The 27,801-nt window shown below is 47.4% G+C and overlaps 2 protein-coding genes and 1 pseudogene across 9 annotated transcripts in view; all 3 read left to right on the top strand.

The window, feature by feature from the left end:
• Positions 1–8,311, top strand: part of Arcn1 (archain 1) — a 35,222-nt gene extending 26,911 nt beyond the window's left edge. The window contains exons 9-10 of the mRNA XM_004667393.3: positions 4,187–4,391; positions 6,506–8,311. Coding sequence (XP_004667450.1) covers positions 4,187–4,391; positions 6,506–6,595 — 295 coding nt within the window. The 3' untranslated portion in view covers positions 6,596–8,311. The remainder of the gene's footprint in view (positions 1–4,186; positions 4,392–6,505) is intronic.
• A 4,684-nt stretch (positions 8,312–12,995) lies between these two features.
• The window catches only part of Phldb1 (pleckstrin homology like domain family B member 1), a 64,076-nt gene continuing 49,270 nt past the window's right edge, over positions 12,996–27,801 (top strand). For 2 of the 8 annotated variants that reach the window (XM_045146243.1, XM_045146240.1), the window contains exons 1-2: positions 16,053–16,184; positions 25,364–25,444. In XM_045146243.1, the coding sequence (XP_045002178.1) occupies positions 16,149–16,184; positions 25,364–25,444 (117 nt within the window). In that variant the 5' untranslated portion in view covers positions 16,053–16,148. Of the gene's footprint in view, positions 13,211–13,984; positions 14,084–16,052; positions 16,185–25,363; positions 25,445–27,801 lie in introns of those variants that run through there. The other 6 variants (XM_004667390.2, XM_045146245.1, XM_045146242.1 and 3 more) reach the window with 5 other exon arrangements.
• On the top strand, positions 26,412–26,507 carry LOC123459724 (annotated as a pseudogene).

Genomic DNA, 27,801 nt, shown 5'->3' with positions numbered 1-27,801 from the left:
GAATTCAGGGGTAGCCTGGGACTACAGAATGAGTTCCAGGTCAGCCTGGGCTAGAGTGAGACCCTACCTTGAACAAAACAAAACAAAAATAGAGCAGCTATAAAATTAGGTATAGTGCCACAAGTTTGTAGTCCCAGCACTTGGGAGGTAGAGTCAGGAGGATCAACAGTAGCTGAGACTTTAATTTTTTTAATTTTATTTATTTATTTGAGAGCGACAGAGAGAGAGAGAATGGGTGTGCCAGGGTTTCCTGGCCACTGCAAATGAACTCCAGATGTGTGCGCCCCCTTGTGCATCTGGCTAACGTAGGTCCTGGGGAATCGAGCCTCGAACCGGGGTCCTTAGGCTTCACAGGCAAGCGCTTAACCGCTAAGCCATCTCTCCAGCCCAACAGTAGCTGAGACTTTAAAGGGGTGGCGAGAGGGAGGGAGGGAAGGAAATCTGTTATAAAAGAAGATAGACATAAATGACTAATAAATACTATGATTTCACTTCTGTTGCTTTCTGGAGAAGGTAATAGCTCTTGGACCAGAAATCAGGAAGAAGAGAGGAAGGTACTTGGCAGGAAAAGGATTGAAGGGAACTTTGAGGAGTGATGAAAATGGTCTATGACTTGAGCTGGTAGCTTTTAAGACCCCATATAATTTGAAAGCAGTCACTAACTGACTGAAATCAAAACAAACCAGTTATAGTTCTGGAGCAATTTTCATAGACTCAGATTGTTTGAATAGTAGTGAACATGTCCAAAAAGAGGTGCCACTTTCAGTCAAACTTCCTGTTTTCTTTTGCAATTTTCAGAGTCTATCAGACTGAATTAACTGCATTTGTTGTAATACACGTGTGTGGGTCTTAACTACTAAGCCATCTCTCCAGCCCCTTATTGTTTTTCGAGGTAGGGTCTCACTGTAGCCCAGGCTAACCTGGAATTCAAATGTAGTCTCAGGGTGGCCTCAAAGTCACAACAGTCCTCCTACCTCTGCCTCCCAAGTGCTAGTGCTGGGACTAAAGGTGTGTACCACCACACCCGACTTAAATATTTTATTTTATTTATATGAGAGAGAAGAGAATGGGCACACCAGGACCTCTAGCCACTGCAAACAAACTCCAGACGCATGTGCCACCATGTACATCTGGCTTGCATGTGTTCTAAAGAGTTGAACCTGGGTCCAAATGCTTTACCTGCTAAATCATCTCTCTAGCCCTGTTTTTACTTATTTTTCCCAGGACCCACATAAGCCAGATGCACAAGGTGGTGCATGCATCTGTCTCTCTCAAATAAACGAATAAAAATTATTTTTAAAAATATGCTTTGTAGCCGGGTGTGGTGGCACACGCCTTTAATCCCAGCACTCAGGAGGCAGTGGTAGGAGGATCGCCTTGAGTTTGAGGCCCCCCCGAGACTACATAGTGAATTTCTGGTCAGCCTGGGACACACACATAAGTGTGTATGTATATGTATATATAGAGAGAGAGATGTATGTATGTATACACTCATATTCGCTTTTAGCCAGGCGTGGCAGTGCACACTTTTAATCCCAGCACTCACTCAGGAGGAAGAGGTAGGAGAAGAGCTATGAGTTTTAGGTCAGCCTTGGCTTTAGAGTGAGACCCTACTTGGAAAAGAAAAACAAAAAACAGAATGGTAGCCAGGCGTGGTGGTGCACATGCCTTTAATCCCAGCACTTGGGAGGCAGAGGTAGGTGGATCACCATGAGCTCAAGGCCACACTGAGACTATATAGTGAATTCCAGGTCAGCCTGGACTAGAGTGAAACCCTACCTCTAAAAACCAAAAAAAAAAGTCTTATTACCAATATCCCCTTTAATAGGGTAACCTTGATGCCACCTGTGATTCTCATAAGTGGGAGACAGGGCAGCAGAAATGTTAAGTTCTCCTGTAGCCTCAGCTCCACAGAAAGAGCCTATGTTGAAAACTAAAATACGATGGAGAATGGAATTTCAAAGGAGAAAGTGTGTGTGTGGGGGGGGGGGAATTAACACAGGATTTTTTTTATAATCATGGAAAATGCTAATAAAAGTTTAAAAAATTAAATTAAATTTTTAAAAATCCACAAAAAAATAAATAAAAAAAGAAAAAAGAAAACTGAAATAGTAATCTGGTGACCACTACACTCTTCTCTGGTTATTTATTCTTAGAACAATGGATGGCTACCCTGGATATTTAGGATTTGGGTGTTGGTGATTCGTGGAGTTTTGTTTGTTGAGATTTATTTTACAAAAGTATTTTTAGGATGCCACAATTTTTAGGCCTCTTTGTCTGCCCTATAATTATGGTTTGGGTTGTTTCCTGTGTCATATTTCAGTTTTGCAGTAGTCTCCAGAACATACTTTTTAAAAATTTTTTCTATTTTTATTTTTATTTATTTTATTTTATTTTATTTTTTTGGTTTTTCGAGGTAGGGTTTCACTCTAGCCCAGGCTGACCTGGAATTCACTATGGAGTCTTAGGGTGGTCTCGAACTCACAGTGATCCTCCTATCTCTGCCTCCTGAGTGAAAGGCGTGCACCATCACACCTGGTTCAGAACAGACCTTTAATCATTTTATTCCATTGTTTATAACTGATCATATTGTAAGAGGTCAGAATAAGTGTTGGAGTACAGAGAAGAATATAAAAGAAACCGGAACCATTAAATTGGTAGGAAAGAGTTAAGCAATCTTACGCTACCCTTAAAGTTTTCTCCACCTTCCTTATTTACCCTACCCCTAATATAAGCTTTGAGTGTCAGTGGTGAATTAAAAGGTGGTAAATTTAGAATGTGTGGGAGTAGGTGACACTGCCTGGCAGCCATTTGTGGGAGGGCAAAGTACATCCTAACTAGCCCCAGTTTTATAGACTAAAGACAATGTGTATTTTTTCCATCATGTTTCTGTCTTCCCCAGGATTTGTTATCTTGCTTTTCATTTAACAAATACATTCCAGTTAATAGATTGTAAGTCAAATAAATTCACTAGGATCAGCTTTAGTAAGCTTTGTAACATTATAAACTCTTTTGAAGAAAAAGTCCTCTCAAAGGTCCAAATGTCCAAATATATTTCCAGTATTAGTGTTTAAAGTCCTCTGTTCCACCACTGCTATCAAGCTGCTTTATTCTCCATTACTTATAAAGAAAATTTGCATTGCTAAAATTCCTGTTTTCTCATGTGTGTGCATGCTGTGTGTGTAGTCTATGCATGTGTTGTGTGTGCACATCCCTATGTATGTGTGCAGAGGTTAGATGATGACAAGCATTCTCCACCAGCACTCTCCTATCTGAGTCAGGGTCTCTCACTGAACCTAGAATTCCCTGTTTTCCAATTAGACTACTTGTAGTTAGTTCTATGTTGCTGGGATGAATATCCAAATCAGATACAGTTTATGGGAGGAAGGGATTTATTTTAAGCTTACAAATCCAGGGAAAGTTTCATCAAATGATGGAAGAAGCTGGCTCCCATTCATAAATCAAGGCAGAGAGAGACACTACCAAATATTCAGCACCACAGCCAGAGCCCACAACTTCTGGGCATACATTTGGGCTAGAATTCAGATCCTCCCCCAGTAACACATCCGTCTGTAGCAGGAAACTGTCTGCTAAGGGCTGAAGTTACAGGCTCAGTTTTAATAAAGCACACGAGACTGTGAGGGACGTATATTCAAACTACCACACTACCTAGCCAGGGAGTCCCAGCAATCCTCTCCTGCCTGCCTGACCTCAGTGCTGGGGTTATAGGCATGCCTGGATTTTAGATGGATTTTGAGGATAAAACTCAGGTCCTCATATTTGCACAATGAGCACTTTTACCCACTGAGCCATTTCCTCAGGCCCAAAGCTTCTCCTTAACAGGCCAACAAACCACTATTACAGGGTTTTTGAAAATATATCCTCCATGTACATGTAGTCTCAGTTCTCTGCTAGCTCCCAAATTTAATTCATAAATTTGAGCTCCCAGGACTGTCTGCCAAATACTTATTATCATATGTATCTGTACTTATAAAGGAGTTGAGTGAACTTTGATCTTTGAAATTATTAGGCAGCTTTTTTCCCCCCCAGGACTGCATGCATATTGCAGTCCTAGGTATTTTGGGGGCTGAATATGAGAAGCACAATTGGATTTAGGGTTGGTTTTCTTTGGTGGAGTTCTTTTGAGTTCTGGACTCCTATCTTAACCAAATGTTTCTCGTGTCAGATCGGGTGTTGGTGCACCTGTGATTGGTGAGATTGATGGAGAGTATCGACATGACAGCCGGCGAAATACCTTGGAGTGGTGCCTGCCAGTGATTGATGCCAAAAATAAGAGTGGCAGCCTGGAGTTTACCATTGCTGGGCAGCCCAATGACTTCTTCCCTGTTCAAGTTTCCTTCATCTCTAAAAAAAATTACTGCAACATACAGGTATTGCACTTTAATAAGTATGTATACATGGGGGAAAAACAGTAGGACATATGCCTGATATAGCTTAGCTTCATGTCAAGGCAAAAATCAGAAAAGCTTATGTCCTCTGCAGATTCCATTTGCCGTAGCCCAGGCTGACCTGGAACTCACTTTGTAGATTCAGACTAGCCTTGAACTCAGTGATACTCCTACCTCTGCCTCCCAAGTGCTGGGATTAAAAGCTGCCACCACACCCAAGTATTGTCCTTTTATTTTCTTTTATTTTGGAGGTAGGGACTCCATGTAGCCCAGGCTGACCTGGAATTCACTCTGTAGTCTCAGGCTGACCTCAGGCTTACAGCAGTTCTCCTACCTCTGCCTCCCAAATGCTAGGATTAAAGATATGTGCCACCATACCTAGCTCATGTATCCTTTTTTGTTTTGTTTTGTTTTAATATATCTTATTTATTTATTTAAGAGAAGGAAGGAGGGAGGGAGAGAGAGAGAGAATGGGCTTGCCAGGGCCTCCAGCCACTGCAAACGAACTCCAGTTGCATGCGTCCCCTTGTGCTCTGGCTTATGTGGGTTCTGGAGAATCGAACCAGGATCCTTTGGCTTTGCAGGCAAATGCCTTAACCACTAAGCCATCTCTCCAGCCCAGCAAAAGGATTTAAAGATACATGAGCCAGTCTGGAGAGATGGCTTAGCATTTAAGGCATTTTTCTGCAAAGCCAAAGGATCCTGGTTTGATTCTTCAGGACCCTCGTAAGCTAGAGGCCCTGGTGTGCCCATTCTCTCTCTCTCTCTCTCTTCTCTCCCTTCCTTCCTCCCTCCCTATTTCAAATAAATAAATAAAATATATTTCTTAAAATCCATTTGCCAAGATATGTAATACACAATTTTTTGTTTTATGTTTGTTTGTTTGAGGTAGGGTCTTGCTCTAGCCCAGGCTGACCTGGAATTCACTCTGTAGTCTCAAGTCGGCCTTGAGATCCTCCTGCCCCTGCCTCCCAAGTGCTGGTCTTAAAGGCATGCACCACCACCACACCTGGCTCAGTACACAACTTTTTTTTTTTTTTTTTCATTTTATTTATTTGAGGGAGCAAGAGAGGGAAAGAGGCACAGAGAGAGAGAGAGAGAATGGCTGCACCATGGCCTCCAGCCACTGCAAAAAACTCCAGATGCATGTGCCATCTTGTGCATCTGGCTTACGTGGGTCCTGGAGAATTAAACTGAGGTCCTTTGGCTTTGCAGGCAAACGCCTTAACCACTAAGCCATCTCTTCAGCCCTCAGTACACAATTTTGAATGCCTTTTTGTCACTTCGTTTTTGCCTGAGATATAAAAACATTTTATTATGTTGTGTGGACCCAACCCAGAGCCTCAAGTATACTAGATAGATGCAGTATCACTGAGTTACATTTCTAGCTCCCTCCCTCTTTTTTTTTTTTTTTTTTGGTTTAAAAACAAAATTACTGGGGCTGGAGAGATGGCTTGCATTTAAGGTGCTTAGCTGTGAGGCCTAAAGACCCAGGTTTGATTGCCCAGTATACACATAAGCCAGATGCACAAGGTGGCCATGTATCTGGAGTTCCTTTGCAGAGGCTGGAGGCCCTGGCATACCTATTCTCTCTCTGTATCTCTCTCTCTCTCAAATAAATAAAACATTTTTTTTTTTAAGTGGGGGTTGAAGCTGGGTGTTTTGGCACACACTTTTTGTGTGTGTGTGTGGGAAAAAGAGGTTTATTTTGGCTTATAGGCTCGAGGGGAAGCTCCATGATGGCAGGGGAAAACGGTGGCATGAGCAGAGGGTGGACATCACCCCTGGCCAACATAAGATAGATAATAGCAACAGGAGAGTGTTGGCACACACTTTTAATCCCAGCACTTGGGAGGCAGAGGTAAGGGGATTGCTGTGAGTTCAAGGCCACTCTGAGACTACATTCCAGGTCAGCCTGGGCTAGAGTGAGGCCCTACCTTGGGGAAAAAAAGCGGGGGGGTTGGAGAGATGGCTTAGTAATTAAGGCACTTGCCTGCGAAGCCTAAGGACCCTGATCCATCCTGTGATGAGAATTTAGTTAACATCTTGTTGACTCAATCTGCGTTTGCTTTACCATACTCTGTTTATTTTCCTAGGTTACCAAAGTGACCCAGGTAGATGGAAACAGCCCTGTCAGGTTTTCCACAGAGACCACTTTCCTAGTGGATAAGTATGAAATCCTGTAATTGCAAGAAGCGAGAACAGAAAAGGAAAAAGTTCAAATTAATAAAGAAGAAGACAAAAGTGGCCGAAGTTTTTCCAAATTTACAAGCCATTGGATACTACCCTTTATTTCCTGATCCAGTGCACATTCTCTGCACGCAAGGACCCTCGAGGCATCCCCAGTGTTTCAGTGTCACAGAAACGTTCTTTGACAAAGAAATGACACAGACATAAAGAGAAAGGCTGCTGATTTCTTTGGCAGATTTTACTGGCCAGCAGGAAAGCAAATGCTCCAGAGAATACCCCGGCAAACACCTCCTCTGCCTTCGCCTAAATTGCTCCTTCATTTTTACCCCCAAATATAGTTATATTTCATACTTTTTTTAAAAACATTTTCTCTGTAGATTTTAATCTGTCATACTCCCTTACTCTCAGTTTCTCAGTTTTTTCTTTCTGTATACTCAGTCAAGCACTGGGATCATCTCTTCATTGTGTTTGGCAGCCCTGGAACAAGGTTATCTTACCCATTTTTTGATTTTTGGACAGTACTGGTAAACTGCTTAATGGGTATAGAGTCTAGAAGTTAAAAGATAAGGTTGTCTTCTGTCCTTTGCCATGTCCATCCATTCCTTTGCCAAGTTGTCCCCTTGTAAATCTTGCCCTTCCAGTTTGAGATAGTACTGTGAATCCCACTTGGGTCAATATTAAAAAGTTGCTGAGAAGTAGCTCTAAGCTGCACCCGTCTCTTGAGATGTCTAAGAGACCCTTAACCATGTCTACTGCTAGTGCTACGCAAGCTCCCACTTCACATTTGGGAGGTTCAGCTACAACATACTAGCTCACAGTCTGTAATCTACTTGTGTTCCTCATGTTGACCACCTCCCTTTTCTTGGCTCATCTTTCTGTTATCTGTTTTCTCTAAGAGAAAGGAGGTTATGGGTTTTGGGTTTTTCCTCTTGGCCTTTGAACATCAAGGAGACTCATCTCCACTAGTGGTATCATTTCAAGAGGCAGGTGATTATTTTGGTATGTAGGGATTGCTTATATATACTCCCGTTTCCTCCAGCTAACCCAGCATTTTTCCACCAGCCTTCCTTGTCCCCATCTGAACTTGATTTCTCTTATGCCTTTTTGATGTCATCATGAAGTGATTTTGTCTCAGCTCCATTTAATCTACAGCAGTCAGCACCAACCAGGATTGTACTTGGGGTGGGTGACAAACAGCTGTGAGGCTGCAGGCTTTGGCAGTGGGAAGAGGTAAATGACTATGGGCATGCTCCCAACTGGAGAGCAGGACTCCCACTCTGAACCCTGGCCCTCCTCCATGGCAAGAGAGTGCCATACAGAAAACCCCTGTCACACACAAATGGCCAGGCTGGGTTGGCTTGCCAAAGAAATTTCTGGCCTTTCCATTTCCCTTAACTACATCAGGGAAGAATCCTTATCTCTAGCTTGGTTTTCACATGAGGTTTTTTTGAGGAAGGGGACTGGGACAAGAAGTCTGTTATGTAGCTAAATAGACAAGAAATGTTATTAATCCAGTTGTGTTTGAGAATTGTTTGTCCATATGATTTTTTTTAAAGTTTAATTTCACACAGATGTTTTTTCCTGAAATTAATTTTGGGGTAATATTTAAAGCAGACATTTTGTAACCCTGTAAAATACATAGGGAATATAACATTCCAGTGTACACAAAGAAGGCAAATTCTTTAATCAAATAAAAGAGTATTATAAAATGAGATGGTTATCCAAGAGTATTCATTGCATCTTTCTTTTCATAGGTATTTTGCCTCCTTACGTATTTGTATATTTGAGGATACGTATACCTGACAACTTAAGTTTGAAATTGCTCATAGCTTTTGCCAAGGGGCAGAGTGTAGTCAGCTCAGTGAAGCATCTTTAAAGACTAATGTTATGCAGTGTCTTAAGGCTTTCTCCACATTAGACAAGAAATAATAGAACCAGATGTGATCAAGGCCATGGGAATTGCTTTTTCTCTTAGAAAAGACTTCTTACACTTTTATTTGGAAAATGTACTAAATGTCAACAAATTGTTTAGCAGGCAGATTATTCTCTCTAATGAATAGTGTCAGTGGTGACAACATTTTAGTGGTGAAGACCAAGACTTTGATTTTTTTTTTTTTTTCTTTCTTTGGTGTTTTGAGGTAGGATTTCTAGCCCAGGCTAACCTGGAATTCACTATGTAGTCTCAGGGTGGCCTCAAACTCATGGTAATCCTACCTCTGCCTTCCCAGTGCTGGGATTAAAGGTGTGAGCTGATTTCTTTTTTTCTCTCTCTTAATGAAATAGTATCTGATCCATTCAAGTATGTTCACATATTCCCAAATTACTATTTTAGGAAAACTTCTCACAAATGTATTTTCTGAGCCCCAAATATAAAATAATAAAATAATCACTGTCAAAAAAAAGGAAAGAAATAGTATCTGAGCCAAAATGTGGCTTGCCTGGCTGAGGCTGTAACCTTATGCACCTAGCTTATGTGGGTACTGGGGAATGAAGCCTCAAACCGGGGTTCTTAGGGCTCACAGGCAAGCACTTAAGTGCTAAGCCGTCTCTCCAACCCCAAGGAGCTTTTCTTTTTAATCCCAGCACTCAGGAGGTAGGAGAATTGCCAGAGGCAGAATTGCCGTGAGTTCGAGGCCACCCTGAGACTACAGAATGAATTTCAGGTCAGCCTGGACTAGAGTGAAACCTTAACTCGGAAAAAAAGGGGGTCCCCTGGAGGGATGGTGTTGCAGTCCGGTTCGCATTTCTGGTAGAAATCACCCAACCAAGAGCTGCTTCTGGGAAAAAGAGATTTATTTTGGCTTACAGGCTCGAGGGGAAGCTCCACGATGGCAGGGAAAAACAATGGCATGAACAGAGGGTGGACATCACCCCCTGGCCAACTTAAGGTGGAACACAGCAACAGGAGGGTGTGCCAAACACTGGCATGGGGAAACTGGCTATAAAGCCCATAAGCCCGCCCCCAACAATACACTCCCTCCAGGAGGCATTAATTCCCAAATATCCATCAGCTGGGAACCTAGCATTCAGAACACCTAAGTTTATGGGGGACACCTGAATCAAACCACCACAGATGGCTTAGTGGTTAAGGCCTGCAAAGCCAAAGGACTTAGGTTCAATTCCCCAGGATCCACGTTAGCCAGATGCACCAGGGAGCACACACATCTGGAGTTCGTTTGCAATGGCTGGAGGCCCTGGCATGCCCATTCTCTCTCCCTCTTTCTTGGTCAAATAAATAACCAAAAAGATTTCTTTTTAATGTATTTATATATTTACAAGCAGAGAGAGAGAAGAGAGACAGAATGGGCTCACTAGGACCTCCAGCCACTGCAAACTGCAGATGCATGCAGCACTTTTTGCATCTGGCTTTTTGTGGTTACTGGGGATTCAAATCCAGGTTGTTAGGCTTTACAGGCAAGCACTTTAACTACTTAATCATCTCTCCAGCCCTGGAAGAGCTTATTTTAAGGAGAAAAGTACTCAATCTTAAAACCAGAAGGGCCTGGAAAAAAATTGACTCCTCTATGGTGCACATCTGCTTTATCACAATCATCTCCCCTCTTCCTTTTTTTTTTTTTTTTTAATATTTATGGGGCTGAAGAGATGGCTCAATGGTTAAAGGCATTTGATTGCAAACCTGATGGCCATGGTTCGATTTCTCAGTACCTACATAAAGCCAAAGTTTGTTTGCGGTGGCTAGAGGCCCTTACATGTTCACCCTCTATGTGTCGGTTTCTCTCTCATAAATATATGAAAAAATTTTTAAATAGTTTTGAAAAATTTATTTACTAGAGAGGCAGATAGAGAATGGGCACACCAGGGCTTCTAGCTACTGCAAACAAACTTCAGACACCTGCACTACATTGTGCATCTGGCTTGCATGGGTTCTGGGAAATCGAACCTGTGTCCTTATGCTTCACAGGCAAGTGTCCTAACCTCTAAGCTATTTCCCCTTTTTTGTTTGTTTGAGATAGCATCTCCCTCCAGGTAAATCTGACCTAGAATAGATCTTACTTTGTAGTCTCGTGGTGTTCTCCAATTCACAGTGATCCTCCTACCTTGGCCTCCCAAGTGCTGGGATTAAAGGTGTGCACCACCACACCTGGCTCCTGCTTTTTCTTAACCCCTTTGATAAATGGAGTACCATTAAAACAACTTGTAGAATCAGGTTTGGTGGTGCATGCCTTTAATCCCAGCATTTGGGAGGCCAAGGTAGGAGGATCACTGAGTTTGAGGCCACCCTGTGACTACATAGTGAATTCTGAGTCAGCCTGAGCTAGAGGGAGACCCTACCTCAGAAAATAAAAAAATAGTAGATCCACAAGTAGGCTGATGAGTCAGACATTGTTATTACCTATTACCTCAAGACAACATCTATGCAAGTATGTCTCATTTTACCCTGGGAACTTCATGGTTGATACAACCCAGGTCTTTAGGGAAAAAGATTACTCTTCTCAACCAGGCTTTTCCCTCACAAAACATAAGTCAAGTTACTATGCAGTTTTTAGAAGCGTGGGCTTTTCTTCCCACTCCTCGCCAGCCCCTAAGTATCCTAATCCAATTCTGAAAAGTTCCTAGATATCCCCTGTGTGAGCAAGTTGCTTAGCAAAGCAGAATAGGAGCCTGAATGAGAGGCACTGCAAACCCAAGGCCATGAGAGAAATGGATCTGATCGTTTCCTATTCTTTTGTCCAAATGAGTGTTTGTTTGGTGGTGGCGATTGAATTCGGCCTCACATGCTAAGCAACACGTAGTCCATCGCTGAGCTGCAGCCTCTGTCCTGAATGCTTGTTCTCAGCTATAGGAAGGTCCTGAGTCACAGAGGTAGACAAGACCAGCCTTCAGTCCTGCCCAAATTTCCCACTCAGCTTGGTTACGTTAGATTTGGATGAAAACAGATTGTGCAAATTTTCCAAGTCAAAATGAGAACTGCTTCTTTGCAGTGGTGGTGGCAAGTTTCCCAAGTTGGATGCAGTAAGCAATTATTTGGTGTCATTGCCACCACACCTACACTAAGGATGCTTGAGTTCAGGAACCAAAATGGTCAGAGAAGGGAAGGGTTTCTGGTGTGTACTGCAGGGACTTCTGGCCAAATAGCGTTGGTCATCTCCTGGGGCCAGAGGGAGAACCATTTGAGAAAAGGGACAAAATAGGAGGTGTGCCAAGGCAGACAGGAGGAGTGCGGAAATTCACTCCTGTCATTCCTATCCAAGTGCAAAAGGCCTTGAAAAACTCTACTCTTCCACACCCAGTCTTTGCCCTCTCTCCCTGTTTTCATTTCGGAAAGTCTGAAGCATGCCTGGAAAGCTGTTTTCTGCTTTCTTCTCTCTTCCTCCCCCTTTCCTGAGCTCCCAGCTGCTCGACCTCTTGCGTAACTGTGAGAGAGCCCTGAGTTTTTTGATGGGCTCCAGATGTGGAGTGGGATGAGGGTGGAGGGGTGGGGGCGGTAGGTCTTTAGTCCCCTGAGTGCTCTAACTGTGGGAACATAGAAGCTGGACACAGCCGGAGAGAGGACACATTGCACAGAGCCTTGTCATAGGGTCAGCTGTGTTGGGAGGAGTGAGATAGAAGCATTGGGTGCTATTTTTTTTTGAAGAATTATTTATGTGTAAGCAGAAAGAGAAGAGAAACTTTTAAGTAAAGAGCTGGTGGTTGAGAAATAGACTGAAGTGAAAAGTCTGAGGTACCCCATTCAGAGCCCCTCCTCAAATGCTAGGTCTTGGTATATGGGACACAAGGGATTCCCCCCCCCTTTCGTTTTTGTTAAAACACTCCGGAACAGTGTAAAAATTCCTTTGTAATTTTAATCTGCCTCACGAAGGTTAGTCAGAAGTAAAATTCTTTCATTAGGGCTGGAGAGATGGCTGAGCGGTTAAGGCACTTGCCTCCAAAACCTAATAACCTGGGTTGGATTTCCCCAGTGCCCATGTAAAGCCAGATGCACAAAGTGGTACATACATCTGGGTTCGTTTTGTAGCGGTTGGAGGCCCATTCTCTGTCCGTCGCTCTTCTCGCTCGCTCTGCTTGCAAATAAATAAAATAGGAAAAAAGAAATCTGTCATTAGCCTCAAACAGTATGAAGAGAGACAAGAGAGACTTGCCCCTCAAATTCTGGGGATTCCTGGGACCCACAGCGAGAGCTGGAGCCCGATGTTCCCGCCTCCATTGGCTGAAGCAGGTGGCAGCCTAGAGCGTCCTCACTCCCCCTCCCTCTTTCAGCTTGGCTGCCACCAGCTCAGCTGCCAGCTGTGTGTGTGTGTGGGGGGGGGGGCTGCTGCTAATGCTAGTCCTGTCAATGAGTGACCAGATTCCTGCACTGCAGCCTCGGACTGCTCCTGGGTTAGGGAGAGAGGGCGCAAACTGAAGTCACTGGATCATATCAGGGCTTGTCCAGCCCCAAGAGGATAATTTAACTAATTTAATTAACTTTGTTTTTTGGCTTCTCACCCCAGCTGGAATTTAGGCTAGACTTGGGAGTTTTTTGCTTCTTCCTTTAGTGAGAATGAGTCTCTGATGGCTCTGTAGCGCGGGTTAAAGAGGCCCAGTCCAGTTCAGTTGAGCTCCCAGGGGCCTCCCCGTCGGTCTCCTGGGGCAAGCGCTGGCTTCGCACGGTAAGGATCCGCTGTCAGCATTGGGTTTCGGGGTGGGGGTTGAGATGGAGAATTATTTCAACCAGGCTCGGTTTCTAGACTGCTCCCCTCTTTTCTTCCTTTCTAATTCCCACTTCTCAGCCAGTTGTCTATAGTCCAGCAAGGGTGTGGAGCTAATGGAGGCAAGAGGATGACTCCATTCTGCTTTCCTGGGCCCTGCCGTTTGCAGGGCGCTCCAACGTGCCGTCTTCCTACACCCAGCCTTGGGAAGTTCTTCTGAAGCCCGATATGCAGGCTTATCAACCGCATTTATAGCTCTTGGTAGTGGGGTTTGGAACAGAGGAGAAGGGATATCAGGGAAGACCTTGGTGCCAACAGTAGATGCTGGGGGGGGGGGAATGAAGGTCTGTGGGAAGGGCTAAGGCAGGGTTCACTGGGAACCAATGGAGGATTCAGGCATCTTAGGTGAGGGGGCGGGGCGAGTTATAAACACCTTAGAAGAGCATCCAGGCCTAGGGTGGTCCAGGGGAACCCGGAGGGGCTGGCGGGAGGAGAGGGTGTGTGCGGTAGTGACCGTGGTGGAGGTGGTGGTGGAGGGCCCAGCTGCACAGGCGAACAAAGAGGGCGCTGTGCAGGCGAGGGTGGTGGTGTGTGTGGGGGGGTGCTGCTGTGGGAAAGAGTGGGTGGGGGACCTTGGGCTCCAGCCGCACAGGGCGTCTTCTCCGGCCGGCCTGGCGGCCCGGACGGGTTGGGGGCGGGGACAGGGGGGCGGGACAGGCTCGCTCTCCTCCTACTCTGAGGGCTCCGGGGTGGGGGAAGCTGCAGTGTCCTAGCAGCCTGAGGTCTCCTCGGCAGAGCTGGACCAAGGGACCGGTGTCCCCCTATCCACGTGAGGTAAGCGTGCTCTCCCCCAGTACGCCCTGGGGTCCCATTCGTTGGAATGCAAGATGGGAAGTCACCCGGGCCCGGCCAGATCTGCTCTGGGCCGGGGCGCTGGGAAGAGCCCCATGGGGAGGAGGGGCCACCCCAGGTGAGTGCGCGCGGACGGGCGAAGGGGGCTTTGTGGGCCGCTTGCCTTTGCCCTGTGGCGTCGCTGCCCGCACCGCCGCCAGAGGGGGCTCTGGTGCTTCTCCCTACGGGAGGGAGCCGGAGCCTCACCGCATCCAGCTCGTCGGGTGGGCACCCCGACGGCCGCGGGGACACTAGCGGGGTAGTGCGCCCGGGCGTGTCCTTGTCCTTCGGCATCCCACACGGCCCCCTCCCACTAAGAGCAAGGACCACAGTGAGGGGACATCTCCCAGAGCGTCTCCGCTCTTGTCCAATTATCCTCGATGGACAGAACATTAGATGTGGAGTCCAGATCCTCCGAGGCGTGGGGGACAGGGAGGGATGCTTGGGATGTTCAGAAGATGAGAAACACGTCTAAGAGCCTCCTGAGCACTCCTCTAAGACCTCCCCGCCTTTAGGGATCCAGGGAACCGTAAGGGGCACCTTGGATGGTTGAATTGGATGCTCTCGCCCCGCCTCTGTGGTCGAATGCCTAGCGGAGTTCCCCAGCCAAGCTGAGCCAAGTCATCCGGCTCCCCCGGGACGGGGAAGTGCCGGCGGGCGGCTGGGTGGGGCCGCCGAGCGCGGGGTTGCCCGGGCGCCGCGAACGCTTCCGCCGAGGCGGGCGCAGCAGGGACTTGGCCCGCGACCGCACCGCCCGGCGGGGGACCCGGGGCGCCGGGGGTGGAGCTGCATTCTGGGCCCGTTAGCTCAGCGGTCCCGGAGGCTCCCGGGGGCTGACTCATCGCACCGCGGGGCTCACCCCACAGCCGTCACACAAACAAATCCAAGCGTCCACACAACACTCGCCCACAGCACCCCACGCTTCCGCTCCGCGCGCCCCAGGACACATCGCACATCCACACCACTGCCACCCCACGGGCACACACGCAGGACCCTCACCAGGGCCGAGACCCCGCTCCACACTCCACCCTGCAAAGCTCCTTGCGCCCTCACCTCCCTGCACGCCCCAGCTCGGGTCCTGCAGCTGCCCGGCCGCCCCCTCTTCCCCTCCGCGAAAACAAGCGGCTTCTTCTCCCGGCCCGGCTAAAGAAAGGCCGCTTGTCCCGCCGTAGAGGCGGGCGGGGCGGTCACAGCAGGCGACCCAACACTGCAGCCTTGTCCCACCAGCGGCCTGCAGGGGCGGGGAGGGGGGGGACCGGGCCTAGGGGGAATGAGCGACCTCTGGTGTGCGGAAATTGCACTCAGCCTGCAGGGTTTGGGGAGGTGCTCCTTCCAGCAACCCCATGCAAAACACACCCTAAAACTACAGCTACTCCTTCCTGGCTGGCCTACCTGCCCCCTGGCTGTCCACGTCCCTGTCCCATTTCTGATGCCTCCTCTTTTCCTCTCCACTGCCCTCTGAACATCCTGATGTTTCCCCCGCCCGTCATCCCCGCCGTCTGCAGTCGTCCTCATTTCCAGGGGTTGTCTCGGGTCTCCGCCCCACCCCTGCTCGGTGCTCGGCCTTCTTGCCAGTTTTGATGTTGTTTTCGAAACAGGGTCTCTTGTAGCATAAGCGGGGGGCGGGGAGGGTGGCTGGTCTTGAACGTTTGATACTTCTGACCCCACATCCCATGTGTTGGGATCACAGGTTTCCCCACCACATCAGACCCCCTTCCTCTCCAGCGTCCCTCCTGGATTTCGCCCTCCAAACCCCTGCACGCCCCATTCCCCTCCTCAGACTCCCTTTTTCTCATCTGTAAGCTCTTTCCAATCTGGGCCCTTGGTCAGCCTCGCCCCGCCCTGCCTGGGCACGCTGCCTGTCGCGCTCCCAGCCTCAGTTTCCTTCCCGCCTGACTCCTTCCTCTGGCGGTGGCCCTTCCTTGAGAGCGGATGTGCGCCGGGAAGGCTCTGGCCACCGCAGGCCTAGAGGTTCTCGGTTCAGAGGTGCAGGCTTTTGTCCGCAGCCATGCGTCGAGGTCCGGGCTGGACCCCCAGGGCCCAGGTGAGGCGTGCGGGAGTGAGCCAACGGAGATCGGGGAGCGGTGGCTCCGCAGGGGCCGGGCCGGGCCTTCCACTCTGGCTACTGGTGGCTTTGGGCCTTTCATCTTGGGCTTCTTCCTTCAATCCCTGCAGGTGCCCAGAGGTGCTTGGCCATATCCCCAGCCTCGCTTCACCCTCGATGGGGTTCCGGAGGTGGGGTGGGGAGAGACTGTGGGCGCATTGCTAGGTGGAAGGGCTGGGGACCAGTGTCCCTGTTGGTTGGGGGCTCCAGCTGGGTGGGGTGGCCGGTGTAGCCGGGCCGAGGTCGCCTGTGGAAGCCCCAGCCTTGCCCCACACGGGTCACCCCTTCCTGTAGCTCGCCAAATACAGCCAGCCAGGCCTCTGCCACCGTGCTCGCGGGCGGCGGTGCCCGGCTGCAGCGAGCCAGACTGCCTCCTCGCGAGCCTGAGTCGCACCGCAAGGACCTTTTTTTGGCATCTGGGCGAGGCCGGGTTTCCCAGAAGGGCCGCACGGGACGGGTAATTACGGTTCTGGGGAGCGGGGACGGGGGTTGGGGGGGCGCCGCGGTGCAGCGCTGGGGTTGGGGAAGGAGCCCATGGCCCCTGGGTCGCCCTAAGACCCGGTCAAAGCGAGCGCTTGGCAGGTCGGTCGGTGTCTGTTTCCTCCACGTGGATTAGGTTTCTGAGCTGAGGTCACAGCCTCCCAATCGCTACATCTTTGCTTATCTTCTTTCTACACCTCTCTTCTTATCGCTCCCTCTCCTTTCACCTTCTTATTACCTTCTCTGCACTCCTCGAACCGCTCTTATTCCCCATCAACACTGTTCTTTTACAATCTTTATCTCCACTTAAACTTTTGCAGTGTAAATAAGTGAGCGACCCTAAGGGTGACAGTGACAAATACTCCAGCGTGACAGATGAAGAAACTGAGGTGCAGGCCAGGTGCCATCTTTTAAAAAATATTTAATTTTTATTTATTTGTATGTGTGAGAGAGACAGACAGAGACAGAGAATTGGCGTGCCAGGGCCTCTAGCCACTGCAAACCAGAACTCCGGACGCATGTACCACCATGTCCATCGTATGTGGGTACTGGGGAAATTGAACCTGGGTCCTTAGGCTTCACAAGTAAGCGCCTTAACCGCAAAGCCATCTATCTGGCCAGCTGCCATCTTTATACTGCCTTGCTCTCCATGGAGTGTCATTTAGTATACTATCTGAATCTTCAAAAAATTTTTTAATATTTCTTTTTCTTTATTCATTTGAGAGAGAGAGGCAGATAGAGAGAGAGAGAATGGGCACACCAGGGCCTCCAGCCAGATTGCATGCACCACCTTGTGCATCTGGCTTACATGGGAAATCGAGCCTTGAACGGGGTCCTTAGGCTTTATAGGCAAGTGCTCAACCACTAAGCCATCTCTCTAGCCCAAAATATTCATTTATTTATTTTAGTTTTTTCGAAGTAGGGCCTCACTCTAGCCCAGGCTGACCTGGAATTCACTATGTAGTCTCAGGGTGGCCTTGAACTCATGAAGATCCTCCTACCTCTGCCTCCTGAGTGCTGGGATTAAAGGCGTGTGCCACCAAGACCAGCTCAGGCCAAAAAAATTTTTAAATCTTATTTTATTTTTTCTCAATTTTTAAAAAGATTTTCCATGATTATAAAAAATAACCCATGGTAATACCCTCCCTCCTCCCCTTTTCCCCTTTGAAATTCCATTCTCCATCATATCCCCTCCCCATCTCAATAAGTCTCTCTTTTATTTTGATGTTGTGATCTTTTCCTCCTCTTATGATGGTCTTGTGTAGGTAGTGTCAGGCACTATGAGGTCATGGATATCGAGCTGGCCAAAATTTTTAAATATGTTTGTTTACTTATTTGAGAGAGAGAGACATAAAGGCAGGGTAATTGGGGTGCGCCAGGGCCTCTTGCTGCTGCAAATTGTATCTGGAGTTATGTGGGTGCTGAGGAATTGACCCTGGGCTGTCAGGCTTTGCAAGCAAGCATCTTTAACCACTGAGCCATTTCCTCAGCCCTTCAATTTTTTTAAATAAACAACGTTATTGAATTATAATTTAAAGAAAAAACATTACTTTTCTTCAAGGCAGGGTCTCACTCTATCCCAGGCTGACCTGGAACTCACTCTGTAGTTCCAAGCTAGCCTCAAACTCACAGCAGTCCTCCTACCTTTGCCTTACTGGAATGAAAAGCATGAGCCACCATGCCCAGCTACAAAAATAAATAAATAAATAAATAAAAATAATTAATTAATTAAATGTGCAATAACTATTTTTTATTTATCAAGCTATGCAACCATCACCACAACTTAAGTTTAGAACATTCCTGTCACACACAACTCCCCAAAATCTTGTACCTATTTATAGTTGATTCCTGTTCCACCCCCTAGCCCTAGGCAAGCCCTGATCCAGCCAGTCTTTCTTTAATTATTATTATTCTAGGCTTAAAGATTGACTTGACAATTAAAATGTTAAGTAACTTATTCAATCTGGACATGGTGGCTCACCAGTCTGGTGTAGCCTCAATATTAGCTAGAGGTGAGAGTTTGAAGTAAGCCTGGGCAATATGGTGAATTCTAAGCCAGCCTTGTATGGCAAAATAAACAAAAACTAGGACAGGGCTGGAGAGATGGCTTAGTGGTTAAAGCACTTGCTTGCAAAGCAGCCAAAGGGCTCAGGTTTGATTCCCCAGGACCCATGTAAGCCAGATGCACAAGGTGGCGCATATGTCTGGGTTTGTTCGCAGTGGCTGTATACCCTGGCATGCCCATTCTCTCTGTCTCTCTTAAATAAACAAATAAACAAATAAATAAAATAAACTATGACAAATATTTTGTGTCAGTCCAAAACTCTTTCCACTAAAGGTAGATGCCTTTTCTTCACCCCCTCCTTTTTTTATATATATATATATTTTTTTTTTTTAAATTTTTATTTATTTATTTGAGAGCGACAGACACAGAGAGAAGGACAGAGAGAGGGAGAGAGAGAATGGGCGCGCCAGGGCTTCCAGCCTCTGCAAACGAACTCCAGACGCGTGCGCCCCCTTGTGCATCTGGCTAACGTGGGACCTGGGGAACCGAGCCTCGAACCGGGGTCCTTAGGCTTCACAGGCAAGCGCTTAACCGCTAAGCCATCTCTCCAGCCCCTTTTTTTATATTTTATATTTATTTATTTGACAGAGACAAAGAGAGTGAAGGAGAGAGAGAGAAAATGGGCACTCCAGGGCTTCCAGCCAATTGCAAACCAACTCCAGATGCATGTGCCCCCTTGTGCATCTGGCTAACGTGGGTCCTGGGGAATTGAGCCAGGGTCCTTTGGTTTTGCAAGCCTTAACCGCTAAGCCACCCCTCCTGCCCCCCTTTTTTTTGGTTTTTCAAGGTAGGGTCTCACTCTAGCCCAGGCTGACCTGGAATTCATTATGTAGTCTTAGGCTAACCTCAAGCTCACAGTGATTCTTCTACCTCTGCTTCCCAAGTGCTGGGATTACCAGCAGAGCAGAGAGACAAAATGGGCACACCAGGGCCTCTAGCCACTGCAAATGAACTCCAGACACATGCACTGCTTTGTGTATCCAGCTTTACATGGGTACTGGGGAATCTAACCCAGGTTGTTAGGCTTTGCAGGCAAGTGCCTTAACCACTGATCCATCTCTCCAGCCCTGTCCTGATTTTTTTTTTTTATTTGAGAGCAATAGACAGAGAGAGAACAAGGCAGATACACAGAGAGAGAATGGGCACACCAGGGCCTCCAGCCACTGCAAGCAAACTCCAGCTGTGTGTGCCCCCCCCACCCCATGCATCTGGCTAATGTAGAGCTTGGGAAATCGAGCCTCAAACTGGGGTCCTTAGGCTTCACAGGCAAGCACTTAACCACTAAGCCATCTCTCCAGCCCATGTCCTGATTTTTTTTTAGAGAGTGAGAAAGAGAGAGAATGTGTGTGTGAGAGAGAGACAGAGAGAGAGAGACAGAGGGAGAGAGAAAATTGGCACCCCAGGGCCTCAGCCACTGCAGTTGAACTCCAGACACTTGTACCACCTAGTGGGCATGTGCAACCTTGTGCTTACCTCACCTTTCTGTGTCTGGTTAATGTGGGATCTGGAGAGTAGAAGTATTTCCTTAGGCTTCTCAGGCAAGTGCCTTAACCACTAGGCAATCTCTCCAGCCCTGTCCTTTTTTGTTGTTGTTGTTGTTTTTCAAGGTAGGGTCTCAGTTTAGCCCAGGCTAACCTGGAATTCACTTTGTAGTCTCAGGGTGGCCTTGAACTCATGGCAATCCTCCTACCTCTGCCTCCAGAGCTCTGGGATTAAAGGCATGTGCCACCTCACCTGGCATCAGCCCTGACTTTTTAAAAACTTGCTTTATTTTTATTTATTTATTTGAGAGAGAGAAAGAGGCAAAGAGAGGAAGAGAGAGAGAGAGAATGGGTGCACAAGGGCATCTAGCCACTGCAAAGGAACTCCAAATGCATGCACCACCTTGTGCATCTGGCTTATGTGGGTCATGGGAAATTGAACCTGGGTCCTTTGACTTTGCAGGCAAGTGCCTTTACCACTAAGCCATCTCTCCAGTGCCCTACTCTCATCCCCATCCTGATTTTGTGTTTGTGTTTTCTAGGTAGGATCTCATTCTAGCCCAGGCTGACCTGGAACTCTCTCTATAGTCCCAGGTTGGCCTTGAACTCACAGTGATCCTTCTACCTCTGCCTCTTGAGTGCTGGGATTAAAGGCATGCACCACACACCCCACTGAGATTGTCTTGTTTTAAAAATACAGACATAGGGCAGGAGAGGTGGCTTAGCAGTGAAGGCATTTGCCTGCAAAGCCAAAGGATCCTGGTTTGATGCTCCAGGACACATATAAACCAGATGCACAAGGGGGGTGCATGCATCTAGAGTTTGTTTGCAGTGGCTGGAGGTCCTGGCGTGCCCATTCTCTCTCTCTCTCTCTCTGTCTTTCTCTCTTTCTCTCTCTCTCTCTCTCACACACACACACAAATAAATAATGCAGACATAATCTGTCTCTGCAAATTTCTGTGAGGCCAGGTCTCCTGGGGAGGTGCCAGGCCAGTGTGGGGCTTGGTGTGTTAGTGCCCTTGGTCTTCCCTCTTCCCAAACAGTCTTTGGTTGGGTCCTGGGCACTTTTCCAGCCTCTCTTCCACCAGCTTGGGTGGAAATGGTGACAAAGGTGGAATAGGCCAAGCTTGGAAGACTGGAAGCTGGAAGGGTAAATTTAGTAACTCCATGGCTGAGGCTTTTGGTAGCCACTGCCAGAAGCTGACACTCCTTGGAATGCTGCTGGGGAATGTTGCTGGCTCCTGACTCTACTTCCTCTGCAAGTCACCCTGTAGATAGATAGAAGAGAAAGGAGAGGGAACCTTGCTTTCAACAGCCAATGGGATGATTCTCATCTTCCCAAGTTGGCCAAGGATTGGGCACATGTTAGTACACAAAGATGCTTCCTTGCCTGTCTCAGGTACCAAAAATATAAGGGTGAGGGCTGGAGAGATGGCTTAGCGGTTAAGCGCTTGCCTGTGATGCCTAAGGACCCCGGTTCGAGGCTCGGTTCCCCAGGTCCCACGTTAGCCAGATGCACAAGGGGGCGCACGCGTCTGGAGTTCGTTTGCAGAGGCTGGAAGCCCTGGCGCGCCCATTCTCTCTCTCTCCCTCTATCTGTCTTTCTCCCTGTGTCTGTCGCTCTCAAATAAATAAATAAATAAATGAACAAAAAATATTTTAAAAATATATATAAGGGTGAGAATGATGCATGGTGGGGTGGTAGATGGCCCAGACCTCAGTGCCTGGCTCAAGGTTACACAGCTCATAATAACTGCCATTTCTTAAAAGTATTTTGGTTATGTTTATTTGACAGAGGGAGAAAGTGAGAGAGAGAATGGGTGCGCCAGGGCTTCCAGCCACTGTAAACGAACTCCAGATACATGTGCCCCCTTGTGCATCTGGCTAACATGGGTCCTGGGGAATTGAACCTAGGTGCTTTGGCTTTGCAGGAAACACCTTAATCACTAAGCCATCCCTCCAGCCTGTAACTGCCATTTTTTAAATGATATATTTTTATTTATTTATTAGACAGAGACAGGGAGAGAAAGAGAGAGACAGAGTGAGAATGGGCGCATGCCAGGGCCTCTAGCCACTGCAAACAAACTCCAGATGCATATACCACCTTGTACATGTGGCTTACATGGGACCTGGAGAATCAAACCTGGGTCCTTAGGCTTCACAGGCAAGCACCTTAATCGCTAAGCCATCTCTCCAGCCCCATAACTGCCATTTTTATAGTGCTTTGCATCTCATGAAGTGTCATTTAATATACTACCTTTATAAATCTTCAGGCAGTCCTTTTATGTTTGTACGTGTTTGTGGGGGGGCAGTACCTGTGTGTACACGCGTGTGGGTGTCAGAGGAAAACCTTCAGTGTCATCCCCAGGTGCGATAGGATCCGATTCTCATTTGTCTGGCACTCACCAAGTAATGCAGAGTAGCTGAACTGTGAACCCCAGTGGTCTGCCTGTCTGCTCCCCAGCCTTGAGATTACAAGCATCTACCATTTGGGTTTTGTTTGTTTGTTTGTTTGGTTGATTTTTCTTTCTATTTTTTCCTCAATTTTTATTCACATCTTCCATGATTATAAAAATATCCTGTGGTAACACCCCCCCCCACTTTCCCCTTTGAAATTCCATTCTCCATCATATCCCCTCCCCCTCTCAATCAGTCTCTCTTTTATTTTGATGTCATGGTCTTTTCCTCCTCTATGATGGTCTTGTGCAGGTAGTGTCAGGCACTGTGAGGCCATGGATATCCAGGCCATTTTATGTCTGGGGAGAGCACCTTGTAAGGAGTCCTACCCTTCCTTCTCACCACCTCTTCTGCATTAGACCCTGAGCCTTGGGAGGTGTGATTGAGATATTACTCACTACTTCAGTCACTTCCTTCCAGCACCATGATATCTTCTGAGTCGTCCCAAGGTCACTGCCATCTGAAAAGAGAAGATTCTCTACCCAAAGTGAGAGTAGCGTTAATATAAGGGTATGAATATTAAGAGAAGTACTTACTGGGCAGTTTGGTAAGCATAGTATATATATTTATCCAGACAGCAGCAGATGTTACACCCTAGGGCTCATGACTACCCCTGTTTTAAGTTTTCAGTATCAGGGATGTATTCCCTCCCATGGAGCGGGCCTCCGGTCCAATTAGAGGGCAGTTGGTTCCACCATGATAGACGTGCCATTATTGCACCCATTGGATCATTTGGCCTGGCTGGCCAAATATGGTTTTTCTTTTCTCTTTTCTTTTCTATTTTTTTCAAGGTAGGGTCTCACTCTGGCTCAGGCTGACCTGAAATTCACTATGGAGTTTCAGGGTGGCCTCGAACTCTCGGTGATCCTTCTACCTCTGCCTCCTGAGTGCTGGGATTAAAGGCGTGCACCACCATGCCCGGCAAGTTGGTTGTTTTTTGAGGTAGGGTCTCACTCTAGTGCAGGCTGACCTGGAATTCACTATGTGGTCTCAGGGTGGCTTCAAACTCATGCTGATCCTCCTACCTCTGCCTCCCAAGTGCTGGGATCAAAGGCGTGCACCACCATGCCCGGCTCAATTTTTAAAATTCTATTATTTATTTATTTGAGAGAGAAAGAGATAGATATGTAGAGAGAGGCAAAATGGGTGCACCAGAGCCTTTAGCTGTTGCAGACAAGCTCCAGACTCATGTGCCACCTTGTGCATCTGGCTTATGTGGGTCCTGGAGAATCTAACCTGGGTCCTTTGACTTTGCAGGCAAGCACCTTAACTGCTAAGCCATCTCTCCAGCCCCCCCCTTTTTTTTTGCAGATTTAAAAATATTTTTAGTTATTTATTTTGGATTTTTGAGGTAGGGTCTTGCTCTAGCCCAGGCTAACCTGGAATTCATTATGTAGTCTCAAGCTGGCCTCGAATTCATGGTAATCCTCCTACCTCTGCCTCCCAAGTGCTGCAGCCCTGTTTTTTGTTGGTTGGTTGTTTTTTCAAGGTAGGATCTTGCTCTAGCTCAGGCTGACCTGGAATTAGTCTTAGGCTGGCCTCGAACTCACAGCCATCCTCCTACTTCTGCCTCTAGAATCCTGGGATTAAAGGCATGCACTACCACGCCCGGCCATGACTGAGATTTTTATTGCTGATTGTCTTGGGTGAGGTTGCTTTGTGGGGAAGAAAAGATGCAGGAATGGAGACACATAGATGACGGGAATGGCTGTGTTTTTTTTGTTATTGTTCTCTATGTCTCCTTTAAGAAAATATCCTAGCCAGACATGGTGGTTTATGCCTGTAATCCCAGCCCTCAGGAGGTTGAGGTAGAAGGATCACCATGCATTCCAGGCCAGCCTGAACTATAGAGTGAGTTCCAGGTCAGCCTGGGCTGGAGTGAGACTGCTTTAAACACTTCCACCCACAAAAGAAGAAAGGAGAGAGAGAGCAACAGAGAAAAAGAGAGAGGGAGAGAGAGAGAGAGAAGGAGGAGGAGGACGAAGGAGGGAGGTATACTAAGGTGACTTTTGGGTCAAGGTTGGGGTAGCGAGCTGTGGCTGGATCTGCCCTGGCACCTGGGAACTCTCTGGTTACCAGTGTCCTTGAAGGGGCTTCCCTGGATTTTACCTCTCCTCCCACCCATTTCAGGCTTCAGTTGGGGTGGGGGAGAGGTCTTCTGATGGTAAAACCTGGGGTCTGGGCAGCATAGAATACACAGACGTACAAGTCAGCTCTAAAGAGGGTCATTTGTACTTGTGGTAGCAAAGGCCAGACTGGTGTGGGGGGTATGGTGTCCGTGCTGTGTCTGGGTACAAAGCATCACTTAGACCCACACTTTCCACAAGCTCCTTGCTTCCTCCACCTCCCTTCAGCATGAGCATGCTGGGCATGGCAGTGGCTGGTGCTGGCTCTGAGAACCCTGTCACAGTGCCTATTTCTCTCTTCAGCCTTGGCCTTCCCACCTTACCTGCTTTTTGTTTGTTTGTTTTGAGGTAGGCTCTCACTCTGGCCCAGGCTGACCTGGGAATTCACTATGTACTCTCAGGGTGGCCTCGAACTCTCAACAATCCACTTACCTCTGCCTCCAGAGTGCTGGGATTAAAGGCTTGCATCACCAGGCCCGGTTTACCTGCTTTTTTATGCTATGTCCCCAGGAGCTGTGGAGCCCTAGGATCATGGATGCTCTCAGTAGGAGCCAGACAGGCCCTGGATGCAAGACCCAGACAGTGCTGCAGGTGAGTGGGTTATGGCCATGGGGAAAGAGGGCATTGGTGAGGGTGGTTTCAGCCCTCTGTGGACCCAGCGTAAGGGTGAGATCAGCAACCTGTTCTCTGTGCCTTTTCCCAGTTCCGAGCCTATTACCAACTCCGTCTTTATCTGAACAAGGTTATCTGGTTCAGTCAGAAACTCCCTGTGAAAGCCAGAAAATGGAGTCAGGCATGGTGGAACATGCCTTTTTATTTATTTATTTTTATATATTTGAGAGTGAGACAGAGAGAAAGGCAGAGAGAGAGAGAGAGAGAGAGAGGCCAGAGTCTCCAGCTGCTGCAAATGAACTCCAGATGTGTGTGACCCCTTGTGTATCTGGCTAACGTGGGTCCTGGGGAATAGAGCCTCAAACCAGAGTCCTTAGGCTTCACAAGCAAGCGCTTAACTGCTAAGCTATCTCTCCAGCCCTAGTTTTTATTTTTAAAATATATTTTATGTATTTATTTGGGAGAGGGAAAGAGGCAGAGAGAGAGAGAGAGACAGAGAATGGGCATGCCAGGGCCTCCAGCTATTGCAAACGAATTCCAGATGCATCTGGCTTACCTGGGTCCTTGAGAGTTGAATTGGGATCCTTTGGCTTTGCAGGCAAATGCCTTAACTGCTAAGCCATCTCTCCAGCCTGTGGCACATGCCTTTAATCCCAGCACTTGGAAGGCAGTGGTAGGAGGATTGCCATGAGTTTGAGACCACCCTGACACTACGTCATGAATTCCAGGTCAGCCTGGTCTAGAGCAAGACCCTATCTCAAAAACAAAACAACAACAACAAAGAAAAACAGGGCTAGGCCAGAGGTGGTGGCACACACCTTTAATCCCAGCACTCGGGAGGCAGAGGTAGTAGGATTGCTGTGAGTTTGAGGCCACCCTGAGAGTGCATAGTGAATTTCAGGTCAGCCTGAGCTAGAGTGAGACCTTACCTCGAAAAAAAAAAAAAGTTAAACATATACTATAATTGGAATTATACAGAGAAGATTAGCTTGCCCCCCTGTGCAAGGATGACATGCAAATTCGTGAGATGTTCCATTAAAAAGAGAGAGAGAGAGAGAGAGAGAGAGAGAGCTTAGTGGTTTAGGTGCTTGCCTATGAAGCCTAAAAAGTCAAGTTCAAATCTCCAGGTCCCATGCAAGCCAGATGTGCAGTAACAAAAGCGTGCAATGTTGCATATGCGCACAAGGGGGCTTTTGCATCTAGTTTGTTCACAGAAGATAAAGGACCTGGAGTGCCCATTCTCTCTCTCTCAAAAAGGAAGAAAGGGAGGGAAGGAGGGAGGGAAGGAGGGGAGGGAGCTGGGTGGTGCATGCTTTTAATCCCAGCACTTGGGGAGGCAGAGGTAGGATTGCTGTGAGTTCGAGGCCACCCTGAGACTACATAGTGAATTCCAGGTTAGCCTGGGCTTGAGCAAAACCCTACCATGAAAAAAACCAAAAGAAAGAAAGAAAGAAGAAGAGAAGAGAAAAGAAATTGTTTATAGATTGTCTCCAGCAGTATCACTTTCCTGGTTCATGCCTCTACTCTCTCTTGTAGTTCAGTTTAGTACAAACAAACAAGGTATAGTCATGTAGATAACCACAGCAACACTGCAAGAAGCTGGGCTGGGGCTGGAGAGATGGCTTAACAGTTAAAGCTTTTGTCTGTGAAGCCTAAGGATGCAGGTTTGATCCGCCAGTACCCATGTAAGCCAGATGCACGTGGTGGTGCATGCTTCTGGAGTTTGTTAGAGGCCCTTACATGTCTGTTCTCTCTCTCTCAAATATAATAAATAAATAAAATTACAAAAACTATCTTTTAAGTTTTATTTATTTATTTATTTATTTGACGGGGGGGGGGGAATGAATGGGTGTGCCAGGGCCTCCAGCCACTGCAAACAAACTCCAGATGCGTGTGCCCCCCTGAACATCTGGCTAACGTGGGTCCTGGGGAATCGAACCTGGGTCCTTTGGCTTTGCAGGCAAATGCCTTAACCATTAAACCATCCCTCCAGCCCAGAAACTATATTAAAAAAAAAAAAGAAGCTGGGTTGGCCCTCCTCTACTATACCTCCTTCTCCTTACCCAGTGCCCCCACCCACCTCTCCTTGTTTCTGTTTTAATAGACAAAAGGGGCAGTTAAGCCAAGACTTGAGATAAATCCAGTGGGGCGAGTTAGTGGCCTAGATTCAGATCTAATTACAATTTAGTGGAATAATGCTCTGTGTAAGATTTTTGTGCTAAGCCTTTCAGCAACCTCAGAGCTAGAGAGGGACAATGCTGCAGGAGGTGCTGGCATTCCTGGGACTAGGTGGTAAGGGATTGACCAGGAGTCTCTTGACGGTACTCACTCACTAC

Source organism: Jaculus jaculus, chromosome 3, assembly GCF_020740685.1.
Source record: "Jaculus jaculus isolate mJacJac1 chromosome 3, mJacJac1.mat.Y.cur, whole genome shotgun sequence".
NCBI lineage: Eukaryota > Metazoa > Chordata > Mammalia > Rodentia > Dipodidae > Jaculus > Jaculus jaculus.
This window is presented reverse-complemented; position numbering and strand designations above follow the sequence as displayed.